This window comes from Ooceraea biroi, chromosome 8 (assembly GCF_003672135.1).
Source record: "Ooceraea biroi isolate clonal line C1 chromosome 8, Obir_v5.4, whole genome shotgun sequence".
In the NCBI taxonomy this organism is placed as follows: Eukaryota; Metazoa; Arthropoda; class Insecta; order Hymenoptera; family Formicidae; genus Ooceraea; species Ooceraea biroi.
Window position 1 is genome coordinate 10,782,554 of NC_039513.1, and position 25,533 is coordinate 10,808,086.

At 38.3% G+C, this 25,533-nt stretch overlaps 1 protein-coding gene across 6 annotated transcripts in view; it reads right to left on the bottom strand.

Annotated features, from left to right (window-relative positions):
- Positions 1 to 205: 205 nt before the first annotated feature.
- The window catches only part of LOC105275489 (beta-1,4-glucuronyltransferase 1), a 32,083-nt gene continuing 6,755 nt past the window's right edge, over positions 206 to 25,533 (bottom strand). The window contains exons 1-8 of one of the 6 annotated variants that reach the window (XM_020030446.2): positions 20,475 to 24,558; positions 19,463 to 20,395; positions 16,981 to 19,196; positions 8,558 to 9,221; positions 7,745 to 8,125; positions 6,173 to 6,508; positions 5,331 to 5,573; positions 206 to 5,180 (exon numbers count right to left, since the gene is read on the bottom strand). In XM_020030446.2, the coding sequence (XP_019886005.2) occupies positions 4,983 to 5,180; positions 5,331 to 5,573; positions 6,173 to 6,508; positions 7,745 to 8,125; positions 8,558 to 8,971 (1,572 nt within the window). In that variant the 5' untranslated portion in view covers positions 8,972 to 9,221; positions 16,981 to 19,196; positions 19,463 to 20,395; positions 20,475 to 24,558 and the 3' untranslated portion in view covers positions 206 to 4,982. Of the gene's footprint in view, positions 5,181 to 5,330; positions 5,574 to 6,172; positions 6,509 to 7,744; positions 8,126 to 8,557; positions 9,222 to 16,980; positions 19,197 to 19,462; positions 24,559 to 25,533 lie in introns of those variants that run through there. The other 5 variants (XM_011332356.3, XM_020030447.2, XM_020030448.2 and 2 more) reach the window with 5 other exon arrangements.

The following is a 25,533-nucleotide window of genomic DNA, read 5'->3' on the forward strand; positions in this document are numbered from 1 at the left end:
GCGAAAGAAAATAAAGGTTCAATTTTTTCAAAAGAAAAGCACGAAATTAATTTGCATTCCTAATTTAATTGCAGTTGCATAAAAATATTAAATATATGTATAATAAATAATGCAATAGAGAAATAAATTATATGCATGTGTATTATAATAATCTCTGTTTCTGACAAACTTAAAGCATAAGAATTAAAGGTGAAAGCAATATTTCTTCGACTTCATAAATTACTTTATTTATCTAGGCACGACGCTGGAACATGACGGTATGCAATTTACACTCCGATCATCGCTGTCATATGCACTAAATAAATTAAATGCCGGCTATACAACAAATCTTGGGAAATAATTAAAATAATTTTACTTAAATAATTCAGTTATTACTCTCACTTTCACTGCTACTGCATTCTTAGTCTATCTGCATACTTCATCCTTAAATATTCAGAATACTATTTTTTTTAATCTTGTCTAAACCTTTGTTGCCTTCAAATAAAATTTAGAAATTTAGATCATAATGCCGTTTCACATGAAATAACTAAATCTGGATCATTCTAAATAATTTTCGAATTAATTCGGATTTTCTATCAACGCTCAAAATTCTTCTACATAGAGAGAGACAACTTTGCGCATGCAACATTTCATCTCAAAAATATCTTAATAAGCTCAGAAAAAAGATCCAAGCGACAAGCTACTGCTATCCTGTTTACAACATTATTTAGCCTCATGGTTACTTTGACAAGTCTTTCTTCGCAAAAATCAATCCTCTCCGCCTCCGTTTATTTGAAAAAATACAATTTCACCTATATACATATATATCGGAACATGTGATTGTGTTTTTCATTTCTTTTACAAATATGTACATCGAGCATACCTACTGCGCATCTTTATATAAAGCTGTGAATCTTTTAATATTCGCGATAGGAATAGAAACGCGGTTATCATTGAAAGAGTTAAGAGTCTTGTAACATGTCTTCGATAACATTTGTTTTTGTAACGCCGGAATTATAGAAGATTGTAGACGCAAAGCGCTGGAATATTGCTTTCAAAGGATTAGATTACATCCATTATGTGTATGTGTTTTCTGGTAACAGAATATTGTAATCCTACCTTCTCTATCTGCGAAGTATCGCTGTAAAGCATATATTCACACGTCTCTAAACATTTTTGATATCATTACAATTAAATTCCAAGTATCCTTGCTTGCACGCAACGAATATAATGCGACGGGTTTTCTTCATTCCAATCTGCGAATTTAAATGCTCTGTGTAATAGTCTACGATTATATAATGTCGAGTGAAATAGTTGTTTCTTGCCTACAATCACACGTATTTACATTAATTACAAATAAATCATAATTTACTTAGAAAAAACGAGTTGACCTCCGATTTTACTTGCAGTCTCGTACTGGTCATATTAAAATGCTTAGTCAAGAGAATGAAATTCAGCAGTATATAACGTTGGCATTACATTGAACGTAACTAATATGTAACTTTTGTCGCAGATTTTCGATCACACTAAAGTAGAAAAAGAGAACAATGTAACGCGATATAATCATGAGATTTGTTTCCTTCCTTATTACAATATCTTGAAGTAAATATAAAAATCTTGCTACAATTAAATCCTGATACCTAATAGGTTTGTATCAACCGTATAATTAAATCAGCTTTCCTAACTTGCCTCTCTGGTCATTCATATACCTGTCCTGTAAATGCACGCATACAAGTTTTTGGCACATGCACGCACGCACGCACGCGAGGAGACAGAGATAATATATATATAAGGCACAGAATACACATACTTCATATACACACACACACACACACATATATTATACACGAGCGACAAATACACACATGCGCGGTTGCACAGCCCCGATAAATTAAGAAAGAAGGCGAGGAGGTAAAAGGAACTTATACAATGTAAGTCAAACTCCATACTTTACAGAAAACGTTATCGGCGACGTGTAGACCGAATGCGTCTCATTTAACACACATCCTATGTATGTCTGAGGATATTAATCAACTCTCTTTAATAGCACTTATTTAGATAACGTAATAAAAAAAATATAACGTAATCTGAATAAAATAATATAATGTCAGAAAATATTTTTAAATGTTTGATTTAATAAACTCAATTATAAAATTAAGTTTTATACAAATATATATATAAAGTATATATTTAAATATATTTAAAGATACAAATATATATAAATATATTTGTATTTCTCGAAAGTTTCGTTCATTAATATCCTCAACGAAAACCACTATCTACCGTGTATGCAAGAAATCATACGATTCTGGCTTCAAAAATGCCTTTACAGCCGACGAAGCACGATTACAGGAATATTAATTACTTTGTGCCCTAATATTATCACAAAAAATGAGTCAGTATCCTGCTGTTCCAATGAAAACCTAACTAATCATCTTCGAAACGTTACTTCGCGATATACTGACCCAACTTTTTCTTTTTTCATTCTTTTATCAAAGTCTTAATAATTATAAACGATCGTATGTACATGTGTACATTTGCTGGTCACATTACTCGAGTTGACAATAGAAAAGTATATGATTTATATTATGCGTTTATGTATATTATGTATAATTAGCGTTTTTACTACTACGCGCATTTGAGAATCGGTATCCAATATTATATCGTATTTTACACCAGCATACACTTCTATCGTAGTATAAACGCGGAAAATTATCGATCCTGTTTTGAATAGAATGAACGAGTGAAATATTACAATATGGCAGCATTATTATTAATTTCTTACAGCGTTGCAAGAGGAGTACTACTAATAATTTCGCACAAAATATTCTTACACCCGCCAAATTTTCTCCAGAAAATTTCCCAATATGGAATCTCAAATAGAGGAAATCATCTCAGTTTCTTTAAAGTTTTTTTTTTATAACTAATTTCTTAAGCGAAGATTTATGTTATGAAGATTGTGAACCTTTCCTATGGAGAACGTATCGTTTTTAGATACAATTACACTTTACATTAAACCGTTTGTGTGTGCAAGTATGGAGTAATACTGTAGACAGATGTAGTAATGCGTACTTAGAGTTACTTAAGATTAGAAAATTCTCTCGATCGATGGACAATGACCACGCAACCATATTTGGTATATAAGACGAATTCTATTTCTATTGTAAGACTTTCCTTGTTTTTTCGGAGTACATGGCGGCATCGCTTACGGCTTCTTATCACAAGTGCGACGAACAAGCTGCATCGACCAAACGAATTCGTTCATATCTCGATTTGATCTCGCTCTCGTATTATCTTTCTTGCCCAGTTATTCATCATGATGGAAACGAAATACACTATTAAATGAAATCATCATATTACGTTAACGCAAAGTTGAATAATTAATTATCTATTGATCAAGTAACTCGCGCACTTACAAAGGTTTTAGAAAATTTATGTCAAATGTGGCTTCAGTCTTGGACGATGATTTTTCCTTTATTCATGAATTATTTCACGCACACAAAGTCCACGTTTCAAAGACCGATAAAGTTTATATAGAAAGAGAAAAGAGAACTTGTTTGCTACTCTAGTGAATGTAGCGCGATGTAAATGTCTACCGTAATTGTGATAAATAGCTCTGACTGTAACTTTTAATGCGTTTGGTTTATGTAAACTGAATTATGCTCAGTTTCGCCAAAGTCATCAGTTAATATAAAATAATCAAATGGAAATTTTCAAACAAAATGCTTATAAGTATAGATAGACGGATAAATAGATAAATATGTTGGAATACTTAAGATATTCTGATAAGGATAATAGCGAATGTGAAAATTTGAGTGTAGTGTAGAAATTGATTTTAAAAAATTAAAAAAAATTTCGTTACTAATTTTTATCAAGTAATTTAAAACCTATAGTAATTATACTTTACTTATTGTGTGTATATATATATGCTATTATTTATGAGAATATATACAGAACATTAATTAGATCTTACAGGAAAAATAACTTGAATAAATCTTCCAAGCAAGGTATAATTTTCGACTTATACGAGGACTTGTAAAAGTTTTAAATCATGTATAGGTAGAAAATTGCTTTGTTATACAAAATTCGATTATCCTGCTGGTTATTCGCAAATAAATAGTTACCTATTTCGTGAAAATTTGCAATGTCAGTGCACCAAATTGTACTCTACTCCTTGATATCCCTATTTTTTTTGAGAAGTAGGAAACGCTGCGAGCATAATAACAGTCACGTTAGTACGAAGTCTCATCGAAAACCGACCGACGTCGCTCGTAACTTTCACCGAAAGCGCAATAATCCTGTGGTGTACCGATGTACATGAGGCACCATTTCATTATATACAACCGTAGTATTCGCTAAAAGGTGGATACATCCACCGAGTGAAAAATAAGTGGTACGATTCCCTTACTTACTCTTATTAGCCTAGGTTTTCTTTTACGAAAGCTAGAGAATTACTGCCAGGAGGATTTGAGCATCGTCACGTACTCCTCAGCGCTTTTCAGGCGTCACTTCAGCCGTTCACACGTCGCCTCAACATTTTCCATAACGCTAATAATGAGCTAGCGCTTTTAGATGACGAAGACGATGACGATGATCTCGAAGACGACGTAACGCTTATTAGTATTATTTATTTTTACAGCACGACGTGTCCATTGTAAACGGTTCTTCTAAATTCGTCGAATACTTATGGATTAATTCGTTCGTTCATTCGTTCGTTCGGCACCGCTGAGTTGGCATTATTCGAGAGGACGTAGAGAAGGCCTCTATACGTCGCAGCGTACGTTTCCCGGGCTTCGCTCGCGGCCGTGTGGAAGTCGTACGGAGCGCACATGAACACGATCCCGGGAACCACGAGCGAGCCGCAGCAACTCACCGCGAATCCGGACTGTTTGTCGCTGCTCGACAAGGTTCGACGATGAGGACGACAGAGAAGGTCGCAGGTGGTTCCACCGTACAGGCGGGCATTTGTAGAGCACGCGCCGTCGTGCCCGCAACTCCACGGGCTACACGGCGCAGCCCTTCCTCGTGCCGTACAGCACTTTCAACTCCGGCATGATGATCTTCTTGATGAGTGCATTCGTCTTGGCGGTTAGCATGTCACGGTGCGGATCCTTCTTGAAGATCTTGATGCCGGGCCGGTGTACCAGGAAGGCATTGTCCAGAATGAGAAAGTCGTAATCAAGCACACAGAGTGCGTAACCCTGCAAGCAATAATTATTTTGAGTTGCATGATGACATTAAGATATAAATTTGTTCAACTAGTACCATGCCTTTTCAATTCCATTATTTTATTTATGTGCTAACTTATATATAATGTATATATCCCGCAGATCTTTTGCTTTTGCACTTACCTGTGTCATTTTGTCACTCTTTCCCTCCCAGCTGAGTCTCTCGTCGTAGAGAGGATCGTTATTGGTCCCGATAAAGATCGGTTCCCAGTGCACGAAACTGCCAGTCCTCTTGCCGACGTGGAACACGTGCAGGTCCTCGGTCTCTGACGTGTCCTGCCACTCTTTGCTCTTCGGCACATTGTGGCAGCCGGAGCACAGTTTCTTATGAAAGGGTATCGCGGTACCCGTCTTCAGCATTTGCACCTGCAAGTTTATTATATACTTTCAAAATGGAGTTCTATAAAAAAAATGCCTCAATAAAAACTAAAAAAATAAATAAATAAAAATATGTGTAAACGGTTTATCTCTGTTCTTGATATATTCCCTGCTTCTCGGGCATTTTGTACGTATAGAGATTAATGACGGACTTGCTCGACGTGTCATAAGTGATCTTTCTTTCAAATTTGACAGGTAAAATAGATAAAGGTTTACAATCGGTGGTAAAGATACAAATAACAGACGCTCTGTATCGTGCATACAGATTACAATCGCTCTATTGTGTTACATCGTTCCACTTTTGAATGCGATGCAACAAAAGGTGTATTGTGCCGTGCCGTGCCGTATCATGCCGTGCGGTACGCACGGACGATACGGCGGACAATAACAACGTTAATTCCGTGGATCAAGGTCCACGGTCAAAGGAAGTACCACTGATCTCCACCCGTCGACCCTCGCTATTAACACGCATGGTCGGATGCACCTCTCGCTGTGTTCTCCTCACGCACTTATGTTTAATTGCCGCTGTGAAATTACAGATTGCACGCGAAACACGACTCATCCAAATGAGGCACAAGTAACGTTACCAAATGCGTTTTATTGTTGGGTGGTTGGCTCTTCTCGTCCACCTCGAAGATCGACAGTACGAAGACTTTGGGATTTGGCTTGTAGAGGGCTGGCTGATCCCTCCTGCGAATCATCTCGAGGAACTTGGCGGGCAGATTCGGGCTGGGATAGAGCTCGATGTCGCTGGGAAACACGAAGTAGGTGGGTGCGGATTCGCGCGCTACGTTGCGGCCCACGTTCACTGGGTACAGCAGCTTCTTCTCGTTCTTGTACATCTTAGCGAAGCTGACGTTTATCCACGGCGGCCCGAGCGAGCAATTGTACGTGTCGGACGCAATCTTTTCTGGCGATGGTACCTGCAACAGAATCGTGAGATTAGCTATAATAAATATGATATATGTGCATCATGACATCGCGCAATAACAAATATTTGTTAAAAAGATTTTATAGAAGATTGTGAAATTATAATATTTAATTTGAGATTTTATTTAATTTAGATATTTGAATTAATTTAATAAAATTACACATACAATATATAATAAATTTTTATATGTTTTATATAATAATAGAACCTTAATAGAAATTATTCCGTACAATTGGCTTGAATATTATCGTGATAAATATTACAGGAAAATCAAAAGGCGAAACTTGTAGATGACGGATATTCATGCAGGACAAATGCACCGCAAGATAACGCGCGGTTTCCGGTTCCGCCGTAATCACGATTATATTAAAGATCCGTTTGTAAGATGAACCTCGCTAATCTTACGCAAACTAAACCGCTCGTTGCGGAAACCGCGAAACTATTTTACGGTACCGGGATACGCTGAGTATCTGCTGGATCTGAGGTATTTATTACGATGTAAATCAACTTGATGAGCCTATGCACGGATACACGCATTGCAACAATGCGGTAATAAAGCGGCACGATCTAAATATCTCTTTGCGTGCCAACGTCGAGTTGCATATGCATAAGGAAGATTTATGCATATCTTGGGCTGTACATTATGTTCGAGAAATTACCGAGAGAAGATATCCTACCGTAACAGAATGTTCGCACCACCCAGATCTATTATTAATTTGTCATGTTGCTCGACAGATGCATTGGCAGACATGTAATTCATCAATTGTTTACCTGAGGTGATTGACAAACGTAATGTAAGCATAACGGATGAGCAACACTTAAAAGAATAATTCATTTAATATAAAAAAAGATTGTTAGATTCGCATCTCGCATATATAAATATGAAATAATGTAATTAAATCATACAACGCGTTCATAATTATAACTTCTTTATGCGTAATAAATTTACCGTTAACATCGCAGGCACAGACTCGAAACATATTTGCAGAATACTTGCAAGGTATCATCGATTCATATGGAACAGCGATCACGATAACGAGTGATCACGTAGTCGCTCTCAGTGGCAACTCTGAAAGTGGCGGCAACAGTAATGAATATGCATCCATTACGTTGACTTAGGAAATTCGTAAGATGTCACAGGGTTCGCATGGTTTCTCCGAAACTCGAGATGGACTTGACACGTGCGAGACGTGGGACTTGGGTAAGTCTGAATCATCGATCCACTTACCACTTTTGGCACGTGCTTACTGCTGAAGAAGACGTGAAAGGTCACCAGCTGCGAGACCAGAGGGCTGCCGCAGTTTCTCGAGTATCTGATGGCGTCAAGGGTCGCCGGGAAGTCGGTGCCGGGTGCGTGCATGGCGATCGATATTGGCGCCTGCCAGCGCTCCAGCAGCGGCTCCAGATTATCCAGGAACGTATAGTCAGCGTGCGTGGTGTACGTCACGCTTTCCCAGCATTTGACAGCCATGCTCATTGGCACGTAATTGTACAGCACCCAGTAGTCACCGCGTTGCGCCCGTCTCGGTACGGTTGACTTTTCGTTGCAGGGCACAGCGTCCTTCAAGCTCATCGGTTCGCGCACGACGCTCACCGTGCCGTTCTTTATCTGAGGATGAGAAAGCATCTGGTTTAACTGCCGTTTAAAGTGAAATTACCTTTGGCGGCGGAAATGCCGCGAATAACGATGGCCGCCTCGAAACCTGAATTGCTTTCTGTGATATCTTGATTTCGTTACATCGATTTCTTTTTATCTTTTATGAAATAAACTAATTTCAAATAATAAAGTATGTCTTAGTTTTCTTGTAATTTCGATTTTAATTCTTTGTTATAAATCATAAGAATGTTTTATTAATATCCTGCTGGGATCAATGAACATTCATGCTTCCCCTCTATAAATTGTATAAAGTACATTTTTCAATATTTAACGCTGATTTCTAATTATTTTTCAATTATTGTTTTTATCGTCGTAAATTACATCTAACAAATGAAGAAATTGAGTGACTGAATCGACTTGAAGAAAAAGGAGCAAAGGAATTACCATTTGATTACGCGGGTGCTCTTGCGACTTGTCCAGAGTCTCGACCTTGGCCCCATTGGGAGGTGGCGTCGTGGTGACGAGCCTGATCCTGAGAGGATGACTGGCGCCGCCGTTGTTTGTTCCAGGCGCCACATCCTTTACGCTGCCCACGACGATAGACGCAACTGCCGATGACGACGACGACGACGACGACGACGACGACGACGAGGATATAGAGGCGCCCTTCTGAGTGCCATTCGCAAGATCATTCACGGCGCCGCCGTAGCCCTCCGGCGCCGCCCAGTTGGTCGGCGGTTCCTCGATCCACGGTCCGGATGAACCGAAATGGGCGCACACATACAGCAGCACGCATACGTTCAGCACCACCGACAGGCGCAGTGCCCAGTTCCTACGAGCGACAGCTGCGATGCTCATTCTCTAGTCCCCGATTACCGTAGACGGACTTGAAGAACAGGACAGAAGGATTGCGCGTGTCAATTCCTCAAATCCTGAAGAATCTCCGCGGTAAATCCCTCCGGACGATGATATCCTCGCGTTGCCGTTAATGTTAGGCCCGTGCCACTCGCTGACGTCGACTCGCCGCATCCATCCCTTTGCCACCCACTGGTGATCAGGACTTGCTCATGATCCCGGAGGCTGCCGATCGGAACCCGATCGCGAGCACCTGAAAGAACGGCAAGAAACTTTAATTATAACAGATTGCAATGAGTTACTTTTTTTAGAAATACGCGAATTAAAAAGTATCTAAGATATTTAATCAATCTTGTAAGGTCTTGGACTTTGATTCTTCAAAGTGGAAAGTTGGTCGCTATTAGCCGTTTAAAAACAAATCTCTTGCGGAGAATATCATGTGTCAATGTGTAGATTCTGTTAAATTATAATACACAAGTCGCACATATGAGTATGTTGGCACATAGATAATTAATATCCAGGAGCTACATGTTAGATATTAATATACATTACATAAATAAACGTCGAAATTATTACAGCATAAATAACTACTACATCTTTAAATATTACAGCATTCGCTGTAAGTACACGTCGCGTCGTTCCGACTTGCACCATCTCGTCCCAACGATAGCTATAATATTCCTCGTTAGATCGCATCTCGTTCATGTCACGGTACATCGACGACGATCTAGTTTATAGCTGCAACGTGCGAGAAGACTTTCCTCCCGTCTCTTCTTTCTCGTTGACGTCAAACATTGCATCGGGGCCGGCGATGAGATGCAACGGACGACGAGCTCGCGACATTATCAGACCCAGACGGTCTGAGTTGAGCAACGTCCGTCGGCCGATTCCATGGGATCACGATTCGATGTTTCAGCAACAGCGAGTGAAATCGAGAGGGAACGACAGGAAAGCCGTTACCGAAGCCCAGACCGAAAAGGATTAATAAAAGAAACTGACGAGTCTTCATCGCCGACCTTTTTCCGTGGTCGATCTTGCATCAGTTTCTCCGCGACAAATACCAACGCGCCTTTTGATGCTGACTTCGAAACGCCCGATATTTTGACGACTTTAACGCAAGAATGTAGGCCCATTCTTCGCCATTGTATCAGTTTCTTTTCATTGCATTCTTCGGTCGATTCTTCGAACGATTCCTTGTCCGAAAGAAAAATTTGAAATTTATTCGTTTTTAAATAAACCTTAAACTGTGCATTTAGTTTTTAATACAATTTGAAAAGAAGATATATAATACTAAATATCGAGCTAAATTGGTACTAAACCAAACAAACAAGCAAATTAAATGACACTATGGAATGGGATCGTCTTGTACAAAATCTCGTCTTATCATAAGATTTTTTATGAAAACCGAAATAGATTTTATTGCAGACGCAATTACTTTGTAAACGAAACTTAATAGTGCTATGCGCTATAAGAATAATTACGAACAGCATGCAATATTCTACCGTTATACAATCTATATTTCAATTATAAAATTGAAACTATCAGCAATAAGCTAGTTATATTGCCAAGACTCGTTCAGTCATTCTGAATGAGAAAGTTGTTTAAAATTTATTCCATAATTTAATACAAAAATAGAGAAGCGTTATATAAAATATAAGCGTGCCTTCTTTTTATATTTGTTGGCGTCAACTATATTATTGTTTTCAACATTGTATCATAGTATATAATGATACAACAATACTTAAAATGGAAATTAATATTAGATACGCGCTTAAAATCATGTGGAAAAATGTTATTAACAATTAAATTACATCAAAATTATTCATATGTTATATTATATTGCAGCAACAAATTGCTGTAATATTGGAATTTCATAAGATATAATGATTTATTACACTGAAAAAATATGAACAGATTTTCTCGATAATTACAATGTGATATCGCTACAATATGCCACAGTTATCAATATTATTTTATTAACAAGTTTAAGTAATTGTACATGTTTATAATTTTACGCAAATTTAATTAGGATAGCAATATAAAATAAGATAAAAAATAAGCTAGCACTGATTTCTTGGTTATTCAGCCTCTTTTACTTTTGTATCATGTGTTTATGCAAAAGTAATTTTTAATGTAAATTTGTCTTTAAGCTCACAGTGTGTTCAATATTTTATTGTTTACGTAGAACACACACGTGCTTGTTAACGTGTAACACATTTGTATCGATATAGGTATCAAATAGTTAGCGGGGAATTGCGAAACGGCGAGGAAGCCGATTGCATAGCGCGAGGAATCGCAGAGAGTAAAACGCCGACTATCACAAGTGCAAAACCCAATTTTGGCACCAAAGCGACGGTTTTTAATTATCGACTTTTCTCAAAGACCCGGCCATCCGTTTATTGTACTATTGATTGCTCGTGAAAACTCATCAACGATCGAGTGTGAGAGTTCTTTGATCGTTAAAGCAATACAAACACTACCATTTTTTAAATTCATTGCCTCGCGCAATTCTTCAACAAAAGATACCTACTTCACATTCGCGAGAAGCTTCTATTAACAGATCAGTGTCGCAAGAATTTTACTTGATTTTTACTCTCTAATAAAAATGGTAAAAATAGATAGCAGTGTGCAGCAGTCGCGTATAATTTTTTAATCTATTTATAATCTGAAATTTGTAAGTTATTTAAGTTACATTTTAATCTCACGCTAACCTTTCATGCTCCAATTACATTACTCTCCGATTTTTTGGTCTAAATATTAGAAAATTCGTATCATAAAATATTCTGGTAAAATTTATCGAGACAAAAATCATTGCAATGTTAGCACACGATATTTACGAAGAGAATGTTTTAGCTGTTTGCGACTCGCATATTTTTCAAACTCTTCAGTACATTTGCCGTATACACAGACGAGTTCTTTCGATTTCAAAAGAAAATAAAAACTAATATTCTTCAAATTAATTCGCCAAAGCGTGTACATGACCCAACGACCCCGTCCGCGTTATCAATTCACGATCGTCGAGCATCACGATCCTGAAAACCTACACACATCCGTCCCTTCTTCCTGTTCTTTCAGGAAGTGGGCGTGGGTGACCGAAATTGATAGTAACCACCATGTCACCATAAAAATGCTTTATGCTCGTTAATCATTACCTTGCAACAAACACCCCATGCGGGTGCTCAGTGGCCATGAAACTTCAAATTTACTGCGACTTTGTAATGAATCATGAATTAGTCATTAGACGATTTTTTCACAAACAGAAAACTACATTTTTAACGTATTCGCAATTTATCACCATTTATTTAAAAAAGCTGATTACAGCGGTACAAATACATAAAGACATAAATTTTATTTACGTATTTACATTATTTTACGCACAGTTACATTTACGACAATTCATTCTTGCTGCATGTAAATGCACGATTTCTACGAAAGTTTTAATGATTTTAGATGTTTAGCGACTTAATGTTAATTCCATTGAAATTTATAGCTTAAATAATGACTTGGAATTTATTCCATTGCTGTGCTTTAATGCGAAAGATATTAAATGCTGTAGTTACAAAGGACGCGAAGACGCGTCTAATTGATGTTCCATCATGCGAACATTTCCCGACTGTGCAAACCAGAGAGACATTTAGTGATTCCATGCGACGCAATGGATGAAATTAAGCCTTTGCGTTCGCGTGGCGCCGTCACTATGGTACCAAGAGCTTACTGACGTTACATAAATGGCCAGCTTAAAGGGGTTAAAACGGCGATGTTTTGTGAAAAAAGGAAACGGGCTCGCAGCCGAGTCTTTCACAGCCGTGAATCAACCATGTCGTCGACTTACACGTTCGAGCTTGCGCATTTATTACCATACAAACACGTATTTCACGGTGCGATGGAGTCGCCAATAAATTATTCTCAACCATCAGTGAGATATAGTGAGAATCATTCGATTGTACGATCTCTGTGTGATAAATCTTACATTTAAAAATATCGTCGCCGTGCAGTGCCAACGCAGGTAGCTGCTTAATTGCTTTTCTTGCGCAATTTATGACGCGCAGGATCATAACGTGATTTATTTTTATAAAATACAAAAAAAAGATATGTATTATAATATTGATTACACCATTATAGATACACGTAAATTTTTCAAAGATTGTAACAACCAATTTTTCAAGCTATCTGTGGTATATTAACGTTTCAAGATTAAGTCTCTTAAGAACTTTTTGATTGATTTTGAAAATGACCTAAAATATCGAATCGTTTAACGCAAAAAGATGAGCGTGCTCTCTTTCGTATTCAGTCAACTGAGAGCATAGAATTCGTGTAGCAGTAAAGAATTCAATTTACTAGTCGCGACAGACAATCAATCTTCCTTCAACGCGATCACCGCGTGTCGCGCGAAATTTACGTAATACGACACGAGATAGACATTTACGCACGAAATCCGAATCCGTTGATTTTATTAGCGCAGATGACGAAGATATCCGCGATTTATTGCATCCGACATGACGCGCGCGCGCGCGATCGATCGATCGTTCCTGCGACAGGCAAATAATAAAAGTCAATCGGCAACTTTTATGGGTCAAATGCATAAAACGAAGCAAATGCATTCATTCGCGCTCGCGTTTATATACCTACGTGGCAATTACCGTCGTAGAACAGATGTGCTCGAGCATTTACGTTCACGCTCGGGTTGGAAATTGTTCCAAGCAAAAAAAAGAAGAAAAAAAAAACGAAATTAAAAAATCATATAGAGTTCGCAGAAAAAAGTCAAGGAAAGCGGTGAGTACGGAGTCGTAACTCCATAAAAAATGGCACGAGATTAATAATTTCGACCGCGAAGTTACGCAGGGAAGTTAAAACAAACGAGTTACCGCCAGTACCTTCCGCTCCGGGAAAATCGCTCGTCGCAATTTTTGCTACGAAGAAGATTAAAGGGAAGGAAATCCTCGTTCCCACCCTCGAGACTGATTAGTGTTCCGATTAAAATATCGCATTTTATATATTTTTCGCCGACGAATACGCACAGTTTGACGAGCCGCGCCCGATGAATCACGCGTGTATCAACAATCGTATCGATGATACTCTCGCTCTCTTCGACTGCACTTATTGACGAATCGACGCACTTGACAGGGTTCATCGGCCGCGACGACGAGTCCGCAGCCTCGGAGCATGTTGCACCGGGAGGTGCGAATCGCACTCCAATAAAATCGCGATCGCGACGAAGAAAAAATTGTTTAATTCCGCCGCGGCTTATCACCGATTGCTTCACAATGCGGCGGCACGTTCGCCGTTATTTTGCTGAAATTGCGCGCTTTTCCGGTCTTCGTTTTGCAGCCGAAGTTTCATGCGATAAATCGTCGCTAATTAATTATAATGCACGCCCGTGACAACTGACAGAAATTAACTAATTGTCGCTGCTCGCCTTCGCGCGATGACTCAATTAAATTTATTAATACGCGTTGAGCATTGAGGTAAAATTACGTTAGTCGAGTGGAAACCGATACGAGAGTCTCAACGATCGATGATATGAAGTCTCACTCTTCTCGCGCTTGCAACTGCATAAATCTCGGCACACTTGCGTGACAATGCATGCGTGTGCGTGAATAATTTGCGCTCTCGGCAGCTGTTCGCCGTGCACGTATAGCTTTTTTCTCTCTTTTTTTTACACGCGCATCTCTCATCCGTGCGTGCAAAAACGACGTCGCGCCGCGCGACAGAAACGAGCGTCTTCACTTACACGCCTGACAGTCCAACTAAATTATTTATCGTCTTGTAGTCCTGGTATACCTTGTGCACGCGATATGCATGTCGTTCGCGATCGATGCGACGACGAAGCGATCGAGAAAGCTGAATGAAGACGCGAAAAGTCGCGTACGGCGACGTTAAAGCTGAAACCTTTCGGAGAATGAAATCGGAGCCAGGATTTTAAAGAGAGAAAAGGTTTCGAGCGTAAAAGCATTTTTTCTCAATACAATGTCGATAAAACTGATGCATTTCGCTTTATAATCTAAAGGAATTTATATAGCTCGTCATTAAAACCATCGATGATTGCATTACGAGTATGATGCTCGCGATAACCGTTATTAATACGTACGAAGCAATAATTTCTTCGGATATGACCGGATTATAAGAACAAATAGATCTTCTTTGGGGCGTAATTGCTTCACGGAAAACAGAGTACCGCCTGTTTATTTATCGCATGTGACACAAATACGTGACAAATCATTCTGGTATGATAAGCTCAGAAAGATGATTCCGATGCTCCATATGTGTCTCATTAGCGTCCTAATGAAATCTGTTACATGTTTCATATGCTTTTTTCATCAACGCAAAGCGTGATGTATCATTTACGTGAATTACTTGATCCGAATTTAGGATGGCAAATCAAATTAGATATAAAATTTATACAGACAAAATTATATTATAATATTTATACTCGATTAGTGCTCCATCTGAAAAACTTTCCATGTGTAACAACACATTATACGTCAATACTAATAGAGTAATCAGTTCAATAAAATGCAATCATAGCAGAATAATTTTTTATCTCCGATTTTTATTTTGAAAAAGAACGCAGGAAATGTTGCATAAATAATCGTTAACCGATAATCCCGAGCCATTCTAGAAATGACTGCAATATTCCATTGCACGTATCATTTTTCAAAATTGTTTTACTGCAATTATTTTATGTCGCGAATACTAATAAATTACGGGCATCCAGTAACAATGTAAATTGATACGTGTCTTTGCGCGAATTGTCAAAGAAACACGATAACGATGTTAACTAACTGAATAATGCAAGACGTATTTTACCTGTACGGCTGATCACGCTGATGATAAACGACGCTAAACCGTTTCGAACGTTTGGATACGAAGAAGACGATTATACGCTACATGTTCGCCCCGCGATCGTTGCTGTTTTGCAGGCAGATACAACGTTCGTACGAGCGACATTCGATATTCTCGAATAGCCGGATCGAGTTCACGGACAGAAGTCAAAACAACACACGAATTGATAGGCCTGTTATTAGGCACGATATGTACCGCGCGTACGTATACAGACCGCGATCGACGTTAATGGCCAAACAACGGCGAATTACGGCACGTATGCACATCGTCACGTACCGATCGACGCAATTTGCACCGGCGATTTGTTGCAAGTGCAGTTTAGCGTTCGCGAGCACGCTCGATCGTTCGCGCATTCCGGCGGTTTGGTGGTAATCCCCAGGTAGTATTGACTATCCTCGAGATTGACTTTCGTGCTCGTAATAAGCCTCTGCCGGCTCTTCCGAACGAATCGCACACGTATCTCGCGCGAGCTTTCCGTGCTCTCGATCGTCAACGAGAGCATTCAACAGGGTCGTCATTCTTCCATAAATGCAGAGAATCTCGAGCGATTCTTCTCTCCCTGAGAGACATTTATTATAAAGATTATTATAAACATTTATTATAAAGATTGATACAGAAAATCTTTCGGGGCTTAATAAATTAACATCGCTATTAGGAGCACAAGTTACTCTTGCTTTTTGCGGTCGTACCTTGGATCTCAACACTTTGACATGTTTAAAACGAATTTCATCATGAAACTACTTAATATAAGATATCCTGGAGATGAAGAGAAGCTCTTCTGGAAAATCTAGGAAATTCAACTTTCAACGAGAATGACTATGACGTTTCAAAGATTCGAGACACTCTCACGCGATATTAAATTCGTAAATTTGTCATGGCACAGATTCGCTAAGCAGCTTCACTTCATCAAATGACGCGCGTGTAAATGCATAAGTCAAGATAATGTCGTCTATGCACGTGCACAAGCATGATTCTATATTTAGGCGCTAGCTTTGTGCCGGCTTCTCAAGGTAATCCGGTTTTCCGCCTTTTAGTCTGATATAATAATTTTATGACGTTTCTTGCATCACGCATATTCGATCGTACTTTCCGGTTTCTTGAATCGCGCTTACCTTCGCGCGTCGACACTGATCTCGACAAGTATATGGCAAAAAAGAAGACGTACATACCCTCCACCTTCGCACCTTCACTTGCCTCCCGTTCGATCGAGATTATTGCTTCCTTTTGTCCTCGCTAACAAGATTTTTTCCATGACGACTGATCTCATACTTCTATTATGGCTCCCAAAGTCTCACGCATCTCTCAATGTATAAACTTAATTGTTAGGACAGCACTATTTCTCATCGTGGTCAATGAAACTCTCATGCTGTGCAATTCTCAGCAGAACGAAGGTGAAGATCTCTGCTTTTCACCTTTCCGCTTGCAACGGTAAACCACGCGATCGAGATCGCCGGGATCTCAACAAAAACAGAAGCGTTATTCACGAGTGACGTGCGCATAAATCAACGCTAAATAATGGTATGCCGTTAATGAGGTGCGCATTTGCGCAACCGCTCTTGCTGCGCCGCGGTCTCGTTTTCCATTTCAAAATTGCAACGATAAATCGCCACACGGTGCGAACACGTGCGGGCACGTACACTCTCGTTTCTCTTCTTTTCTTTCTCTCTCTCTCCCTTCTCTAATTCTCAAAGGTTCCCATTATCGAAACGTTGGACGCAATGGTCGCGACTGAACTGTCGTGCTGGATCACGTAAAAGCGGTACACCGCGTCCGCGCACGTCAGTTACGCCCCTTTAATTAAAAAATCTAGAACGCGCAATACTTAGCACTCCCTTGATCACGAGTATGACGAATCGCACCCATTTGTACGGGGCGCGCCTTTATTTGCACCGTATATGACGTAGCATGTTATGTGAAGTAAAAATAGGGGGAAAAGAAAGACGTCTTTGTTGTATCTTTACGATCGTACAATATACGATACGATCACGAAACGACTGTGCGATCAAATTGAAGACGCCTCGGGAAGAGCACCGTACGTACAAACTGTAATATATCAGTCATTTTGATTAAAATAATTCCAGGATACATGGCCATACGAGAGAGATGACCAATCGCTCTGATTTTGTTGCTAGTCACACAGCTGTGTCATCACTCAGTCTGTGTATTTAGTTGTATTTACAACAGGAGATTTAACGCTCTATAGAAAAACGTCATAATTGTAAAAATATTTTCATGTTGTTATATTTCCGCATAAACATCAGAAATATCTGGCTTGAACTAACAGAAACGAAGATTTTAGATTTATTTGAAGCCTCTCCTCGTGTACAGTGTCTGACGTTGTACAGTTTCCAGGTGTCTGCCATGTTTTATAAAGTGCTATGATCATGCTATGGTCGGAGAAATGCTATAATCAGGAGAAATGACCATAGCAGTTTCGGAACAGTTTGTCACCTGTGGAATTATTATTATTATTATTATTATTATATTTTTCTACAAAATTTCCTTCTTCTTTTCAAATGCCGAAGAAATGCAGACCTAAACTGAGTTGTACCTTGTGGAAGGAAAGAAAAGATTCTGAAAGATACTGTTAACAACTTTTGTCAAAATCTTTTTTCTAAAAATATAAAAAGTGTGCTCTCTTAGGCCTATAATTATTTATTTATTCCCTCTCTTTCGTTTACTTTTACATTATCATATGAAATATGAATATTATATTTCCACGTATTTCTATCGGAAAAATGGTTTTCACGTTACATTCAATCCCGAAAAGTGGAAAGGCATGGTACTTCGCAGTATCATATTTTCTCCCTGCATCGCATTTCTTACATTAGTTCCATACGTTAATCTTAATTTATCTTGTCGAGAGCGCTTTCGCGGAAGCTCGCAGGAGCGGAGAACTGGCGGCGACCTCGCGGAAGTTCACGCTCGTGTAGCCGCGCATTCGTCGAGGAAAGTCACGACGTATAATGTCGCGGCTGGAAACCGGTTGGACGGAAAGTCCGCCGCGGCAACCTTGAGCTGCAAACGCACTACCGTCGTTGCTCCGTCGTGGTGGTCCAGGCGCGGCGTTTTCCCCGCGCCAAGGAAGCTGCATGCTGCAAATCTTAATGGTGCAAGTTCATGGCTTCTCGATCCGCGCACGTGCGACTCGCCACGCAGCGCAATCGTCCGACTTTCCGATAGAGCGTAGGCGCGACTTTGATTGCTGCACGTAAAATGATAGCGGTATCAGCTATAGTTCATTATTGCTAGAGCTATGTTTGATATATATCAGCACTATTCTCGCGCAACCCGTGAGTTCTTCATTTATTAACTTAAGAATGAAAGCGTCGGATAATCATAACTGCCTTTAACGAGCGTTATAACGTTGTTCTCCATTCGACGTCTATAATGTGAAATAATTAAATTTAATGTATCACATAGATGATTAGTAATAATGATATATATAACGACGAGTATAAAATTTTATTATGAATATTATACTCGTTAATTTAGATATTATATATTTTAACGCAAATCAAATTTTATTAACTTTGTTACATTTTGCAAGAACTGTTTTCAAAATTTATATATATTATTCTAATATATATAAATATGATAAATATTAAAATAAATATTACCTGATAACAGAGATAAATGTATATTAATTACCTGCTTTAATTATCTACTTGGTTTTTTCTTTCCATAACATTAAAATTGTTAAATTTATATGTGCGCTTTTGATACTGCAGTATTCCTTCCCCGCGACAGAATATCCAACTAAATAAACTCCTTTATACAGAGAAAAATCTTACTTTTTTCTCTTTCTTTCTTTCTTGATAGCTCAATAGTCTCGTCCTTACAGATTTAACTAAATTCGCAGCTTTGCCTGATTTTGACGTCGGTATTCTCGCGTAAGTCTTTGAGAGAAGCTCGCTTTTGCTTCAGAATCATCTCCTCGTTCGAGCAAAGCTGCTATATCACCGAAATTAGGATTGCGAAAGGATGCTTTCAGGAGCTCCTGCGCTCAAAGGCTCGGACGTTAATACGGCGATCCGATCTTGAGACACGTGTTCTCCCTGTATTTAGCGTTAAACACGATTTAGTTGCTGTGCGGCGAATGTCTACGTTGATTCAGCGTTGCTATGTGTGATCGTTTGATGAGAAAAGCTCATATTCACATAATATATATACGACATCAGGCATGGCTATTCAATATTGAGACATGCGTTCCCGTTTCGCACATTTCAACAGCAAACTCAATTGCCCGTGCTATGTAGAAATCGTCTCAAGATAGGCACAATCTAACGGATACTTTAACATACTTATCAACCAGTTTTGCATATCGGTTTCTTATTTTTCACTTCCGATAAACGTTTTCTTCTTTTTTTATAATAAACAGACGTGATTATTTATAACATAAACGTGACTAATACATACCTTCGTCTTTTTCGCCAGAGTATGTGAATATATCTATCACATATTCATGATAACTCTGCTATATCTTCGTATTCAAATAATACAGTCCACTGTATACGGTCTGTATCTACGATATCGGAATTTTTTGCACGGAATGAATCACTCGCGATTGTGCACGATATTATTCTGCAAAATAAAATGTTCCGGAGGTTATTGTGAAATGTTACATATAAACACTATATAGCTTTACATATGTAATTTTCACCGTCGCTAAAGCTCTCGCTTCCTAAAATCTTTTCCTTGATAAGAACAATGATTTCTAACATTTATATTGATAGAATCTCTTTTGGAAAATCACGTAAATTTCTTCTTATAAGACTCCGAAGTTTAAAAGAAGTTTTCCCAGTTTTTATATTTGTGAGCTTCGATTACTGAAAACAGATTGGTCATTTATCACGTGTTTCATCACGTTTATCACATTTATTACGCTATTTAAAAATTTAATGTTAATTACACTGCGTAACAAATTAACAGATCGTTTTAAAAAAACTTTCATTCGTCTTACCAAGCGGTAAACACTTATCAAGTAAATGCATCCCGTCGTATCTACTTTAGGATTATCACAAGTTTTCTTTATGAAGATTGCAATATTTCAATTAATCTTGAGTGAGATAACAACCGGATAAAGAGTTGTATTAATGTGAAGTAAAAAGATTGAAAGCATATGTTCGTTCGACTAAGAACGCAATTTAAACCATCGCGGAAGGATATTTAAACACGAGAAAATCATATGTCGTCGATTTGGATTACCGCGCATTTAATATATGTAAAATTTAATATTTGCAAAGATATTTGTATAACGATAATATAATTCAACAAAAATGATAATATAAATTGATGAAATGTACGCTTAATTTAATTCGACGAAAATGAAGCTGTGTCACGTAACGTTTGTTACTGAAATCATCGTGTAACTTCCAATTACGGCCTCTAAATTCACGAATTTGATTTTAACGTAATTAGCAGCACAGATATTCCAATAAATCATCGTAATTTATTTTTGCGGTCGAAGCGCATGAGTTCACCTTAACATAGATTCCTCTCTCTCTCTCTCTCTCTCTCTCGTCTCGTGAATCACCATAACAATATTCCAGCGCTGTGCTTTCCGAGCGTGAAATTTTCACTGGAAATTCAATTACCTCCTGCACAACTTTGATTATTCCAACGCGAACTTTTTTTTCATTCTCGCCTTTAAATCAATTTAGTCGTACGTTGTGCAACATTCGTGACGTATATTTTTAATCTCTCTTTCAACTTGTGGGATTCGTAATTTTTCAACGCTCGGCAAACCATCGGGAAACGTTGCTGTATTTTCTCGTCGCCGCGTTTCCATAATTGATGGTCTCGGTAGCGAGACTTAAACGGCGGTTGAACGGTCACGTCTTCGTGGACGGTCACGAAGGATTGATTTGTCGTGAAAACGCGAATTCATAATGACGGCAGCGAATCGCGATGCGTTCGCAAAAGCACGAACCGAGAAAGGAAACGTCACGCAGGCAACAGAGAAGATTGTTCTTTGTTCCCCTAAACCGAAAGAGAGAGAGAGAGAGAGAGAGAGAGAGACTGCTTGACCGCAACGGCGTATTTTGTGGAACGATATTTATGCATCACGATAATATATACATTTTTATGCGGCAGGCTTGCTCTTCTCTCCTGCTTTCCCGTTTATCACGCAGATAACGAATTCTTCTGTGTGCCGCACAATTGTGATAAATTTACGGCCCCTTAAATTCCACAAGAAACGAGTAGAGAGAGGTAGAGAGATATCATTTTATTCAGCTACTCGCATTGATTCGAACGAACGCTCCGCTGAATACAAAAGTGTAACATTTTTATTTACATGCTCGCGTCGATCTCGACGAACGTTTCTCGGAATATGAAATTGCGGTACTCTTATTCAGATGCATTGATTTCGAGGCGGACGTTTTTAAATACGATAAATATACCGGCGCGTTAGGAAACCCTAATTTGTTATCATTAAGATTTTTTATTAACAGCGATTATTAACATGTTTAATGTGTTCATGAAAGAATTTTTAATAAGAACATATACCTATCTGTTATAGGAATATATATCTGCTATTATTATTATCATATACAGTTAAAGTAGGAAATAGCTCATTTGTTGTGCATTCGTAATCCATGTACTGTTACCTGCTTCCATAAAGTTTCATAAAGATCGCGTATCGAATATGACATTGAGAGTAACTGCCAAGTCATCGAATTATATGACAATTAACGAACACGCCTGAGCCAGAGACATGCAATACTTTGTTAAAGTAGTAAATATTATTTTTCACGCAAACGGAAAATTGTACAGTCACCTATTAGCATATATATATTATTTCTACGAATATCTATTAGGTCAAGGTGCTAGTAAAATATAATATTTGCATTGTAGACTTGTACTCAATTATACATATCCGCTAATTTAAAAAGAATTACCAGGAGTAATTCCAGTAAATATATAATTGCGAATGCAAATTCTCTGGACATCATGATTGATGATAGTCGATTTTACAACGTAAACGAGAAAACAATCGAGCTTATTAACTCAAACGCTCTTCTCCGTGCTTGGAGAATTATTTTGTGAGATTTGATGAATCTTTCAAAAACAATCATGCGTGTTGTATAAATTAACAATCAGATTAGTCGTTTATCAACAGATGATTCGTACGGTTTCCAATTAATACTTTATGCACAGATAAATATGACATAAAGAGATGTTCCATACGATATTATTCCATCATGCGTATTGATTCCGGCACGTTGCGTCCTTACGATGCACCCTCTCTCACTAAGAGGCACTTTGACCGGTCGCTCACCCCTATCTACCCCTGTATAAGCGCACTTGTACTATCTGTGTAAATTAACATCGGTATAGCCAAAGAGAAACTGCCGCTCTCGTGAAACGTGATTTTAAAAAAAATAGGAATCTTTAGATAGATACGCTGATCTCACTTGCAAGATGTGTGATATGCGGATCGATCGAGAAGTCTTGTTTGGAGCGCAGTCGAGTACTTTCGCATCTCATCGCCAAGATCTCTCCTTCATCTCCGGGAAGCTTATCCGTTTTTCGCGCCTCCCGATTATCCATTTTTCGCGATCTCGAGATAATACACGAGCATAGACTTTCAGATTCCTCGATACAGCAATGCTAGGAATTTCTAACTCACCAATGGCGAATTTATGATGCATGCATACGCGCGAAATGATTATTCACGCACGGATAATCTCTAAAGAAATTTATAGAATAAATTTCAGATAAAGTATGTGATAGAAGTAAAACAATTAACAAATATAATTAATTATTTTTATCGTTCTTATTAATCAAATGTACTTTCTTTTACAAGATATCTAAATATTATATTATTGTCCAATAATGATTTTGTTGAAAATATTATAGCAGAGCTTTTTAGTTTTATTCGAGCGCTTGATTGGATAATTAAGGCGAATTATTCGGTGAAGATAGCCACGGATGACTGAGCGCAAAAACCACTGAGTCATTAATTACAAGAAAAGATGCAACAACGTCACCCTCTATCATCTTTGATCAATCGTGACGCAATCATTGTATCACCTCGCATTTGATAAAGCAATGAATTCTCCGACGAGAGGCCTAAATGATCATTCCCGTCATCCATCAAAATTTTTCTGCAAATCGTTCTCTGTGGAGACAGCAATTCTTGCTTGGAGGAATGGGCGATCATCGCTGTCATCATGTGAGTATGCGAGTAACTTTCATCAATCGGAAGGCCAGAACGGAGCTTTCACCTCACGATCGTCCTCGCACTCTCACCAAGGTCGCTTCGAGGATGTCACACAACCTCTGCGTCATTGTAACTGGAATATGCATGTAACCCATATGTGCTCGCAGTAAGTGCACTTTGCCTAGATAAGACAAATAAATATTTAAGATTTAAAGGTGGATGGCTTGCTATAGTTTCGCCTCGCGGCCACGTATTTTCCAACTTGAACGAAACGCGTCCGAACGTCTGATAAATATTTCATCTTACGTTACGAAGCAGATGTTAATTTTTCTGCTAATATTTCATAGAACTGACGCAAGTATCGCATTGTGCAACAACTTTATTTTAATACGAGATTAAAATATATCGCGATTAAACAGAAAATTTCGTTATAAAACATTAAATTTATTTTTAGAAGGTATAAATGTAATATTTTGTTAACGAGAGTAATAGTTCAAATCAAAGTGCAGATGTAGAGTATCTAGGTTTAAATGAGTAATAAGTTACTTATTAGGTTTTTAAGAAAATTTAAAATTTAATAATTTTAAGATTTAAAAGTAAATTGATTTATATTAGTTAATAGAAATTTTTCTAGAATATGTGCATATATATGTACATATTGCCCGTCATTGGAAAAAATTGAAAAAATGTTAATGCAAAAAGTCCCAGACATTTGCATATTTCTAAGTACGCATCATGCGTTATACGTTATACGTAGACATTTTATGCATTCTTATTACACAGATTGCTGATTTGATGATAATGCCATTATGCAAAATACATTTTATCGCGCAAAGAAAGAGAGAGAAAGAGCTCAACTGGTAGCAAACAGCCATTAGCAAAGTAGCCGCGTATTTTGCAACCGTTCGTGTCGGTTGCGAATTAATGTAAAGTTGATGCCGCGCTGTAAGGAGGACACGATCGATCCCAAGACGGATTTCGGCGATCCGTTATGATTATCGTGGCCGTCGACTGCGTCGACTTGGGCGCAGGTGTTAAGACTTATCGACCGCCGTTGCGATTGCTCCAAGAGACCTGACCTAGACTATTGTCGGCCACAACGTTCGGTACACGTCATTAATCGGCACTTCGTTATCGCTCCTACGTTCTCTTATTGCGCGATTCTTTTAGATTCATGATTCGTCGCGTTGCTGCATTCGACCAGCCTATCGAACGCTTTCGCTCTTTCTTACATTGGCAGTTTCAATCTTGAATCTGATATACTTGAAGCTTGGATTAAGATGAAATCAGGTTGGACCTATTCTCCTAAAACCAATCTATGCCATGGTATTCTCAATAAGTGCTAAGATATGACAAAATATAGAAATATGATATATTATATACTTTATATTATATATTATTATACTTTTATAAAATCTATTATATATAATATATTATACTCTTGCGTTTGATCTTTGTTACATATATTTTATTGCCACATATTCGTCCATTCTTTATACTTGAAAGGATGTCATTTAATGGACACTCTGTCGGAAATATAAAGTTCGCGATTGTG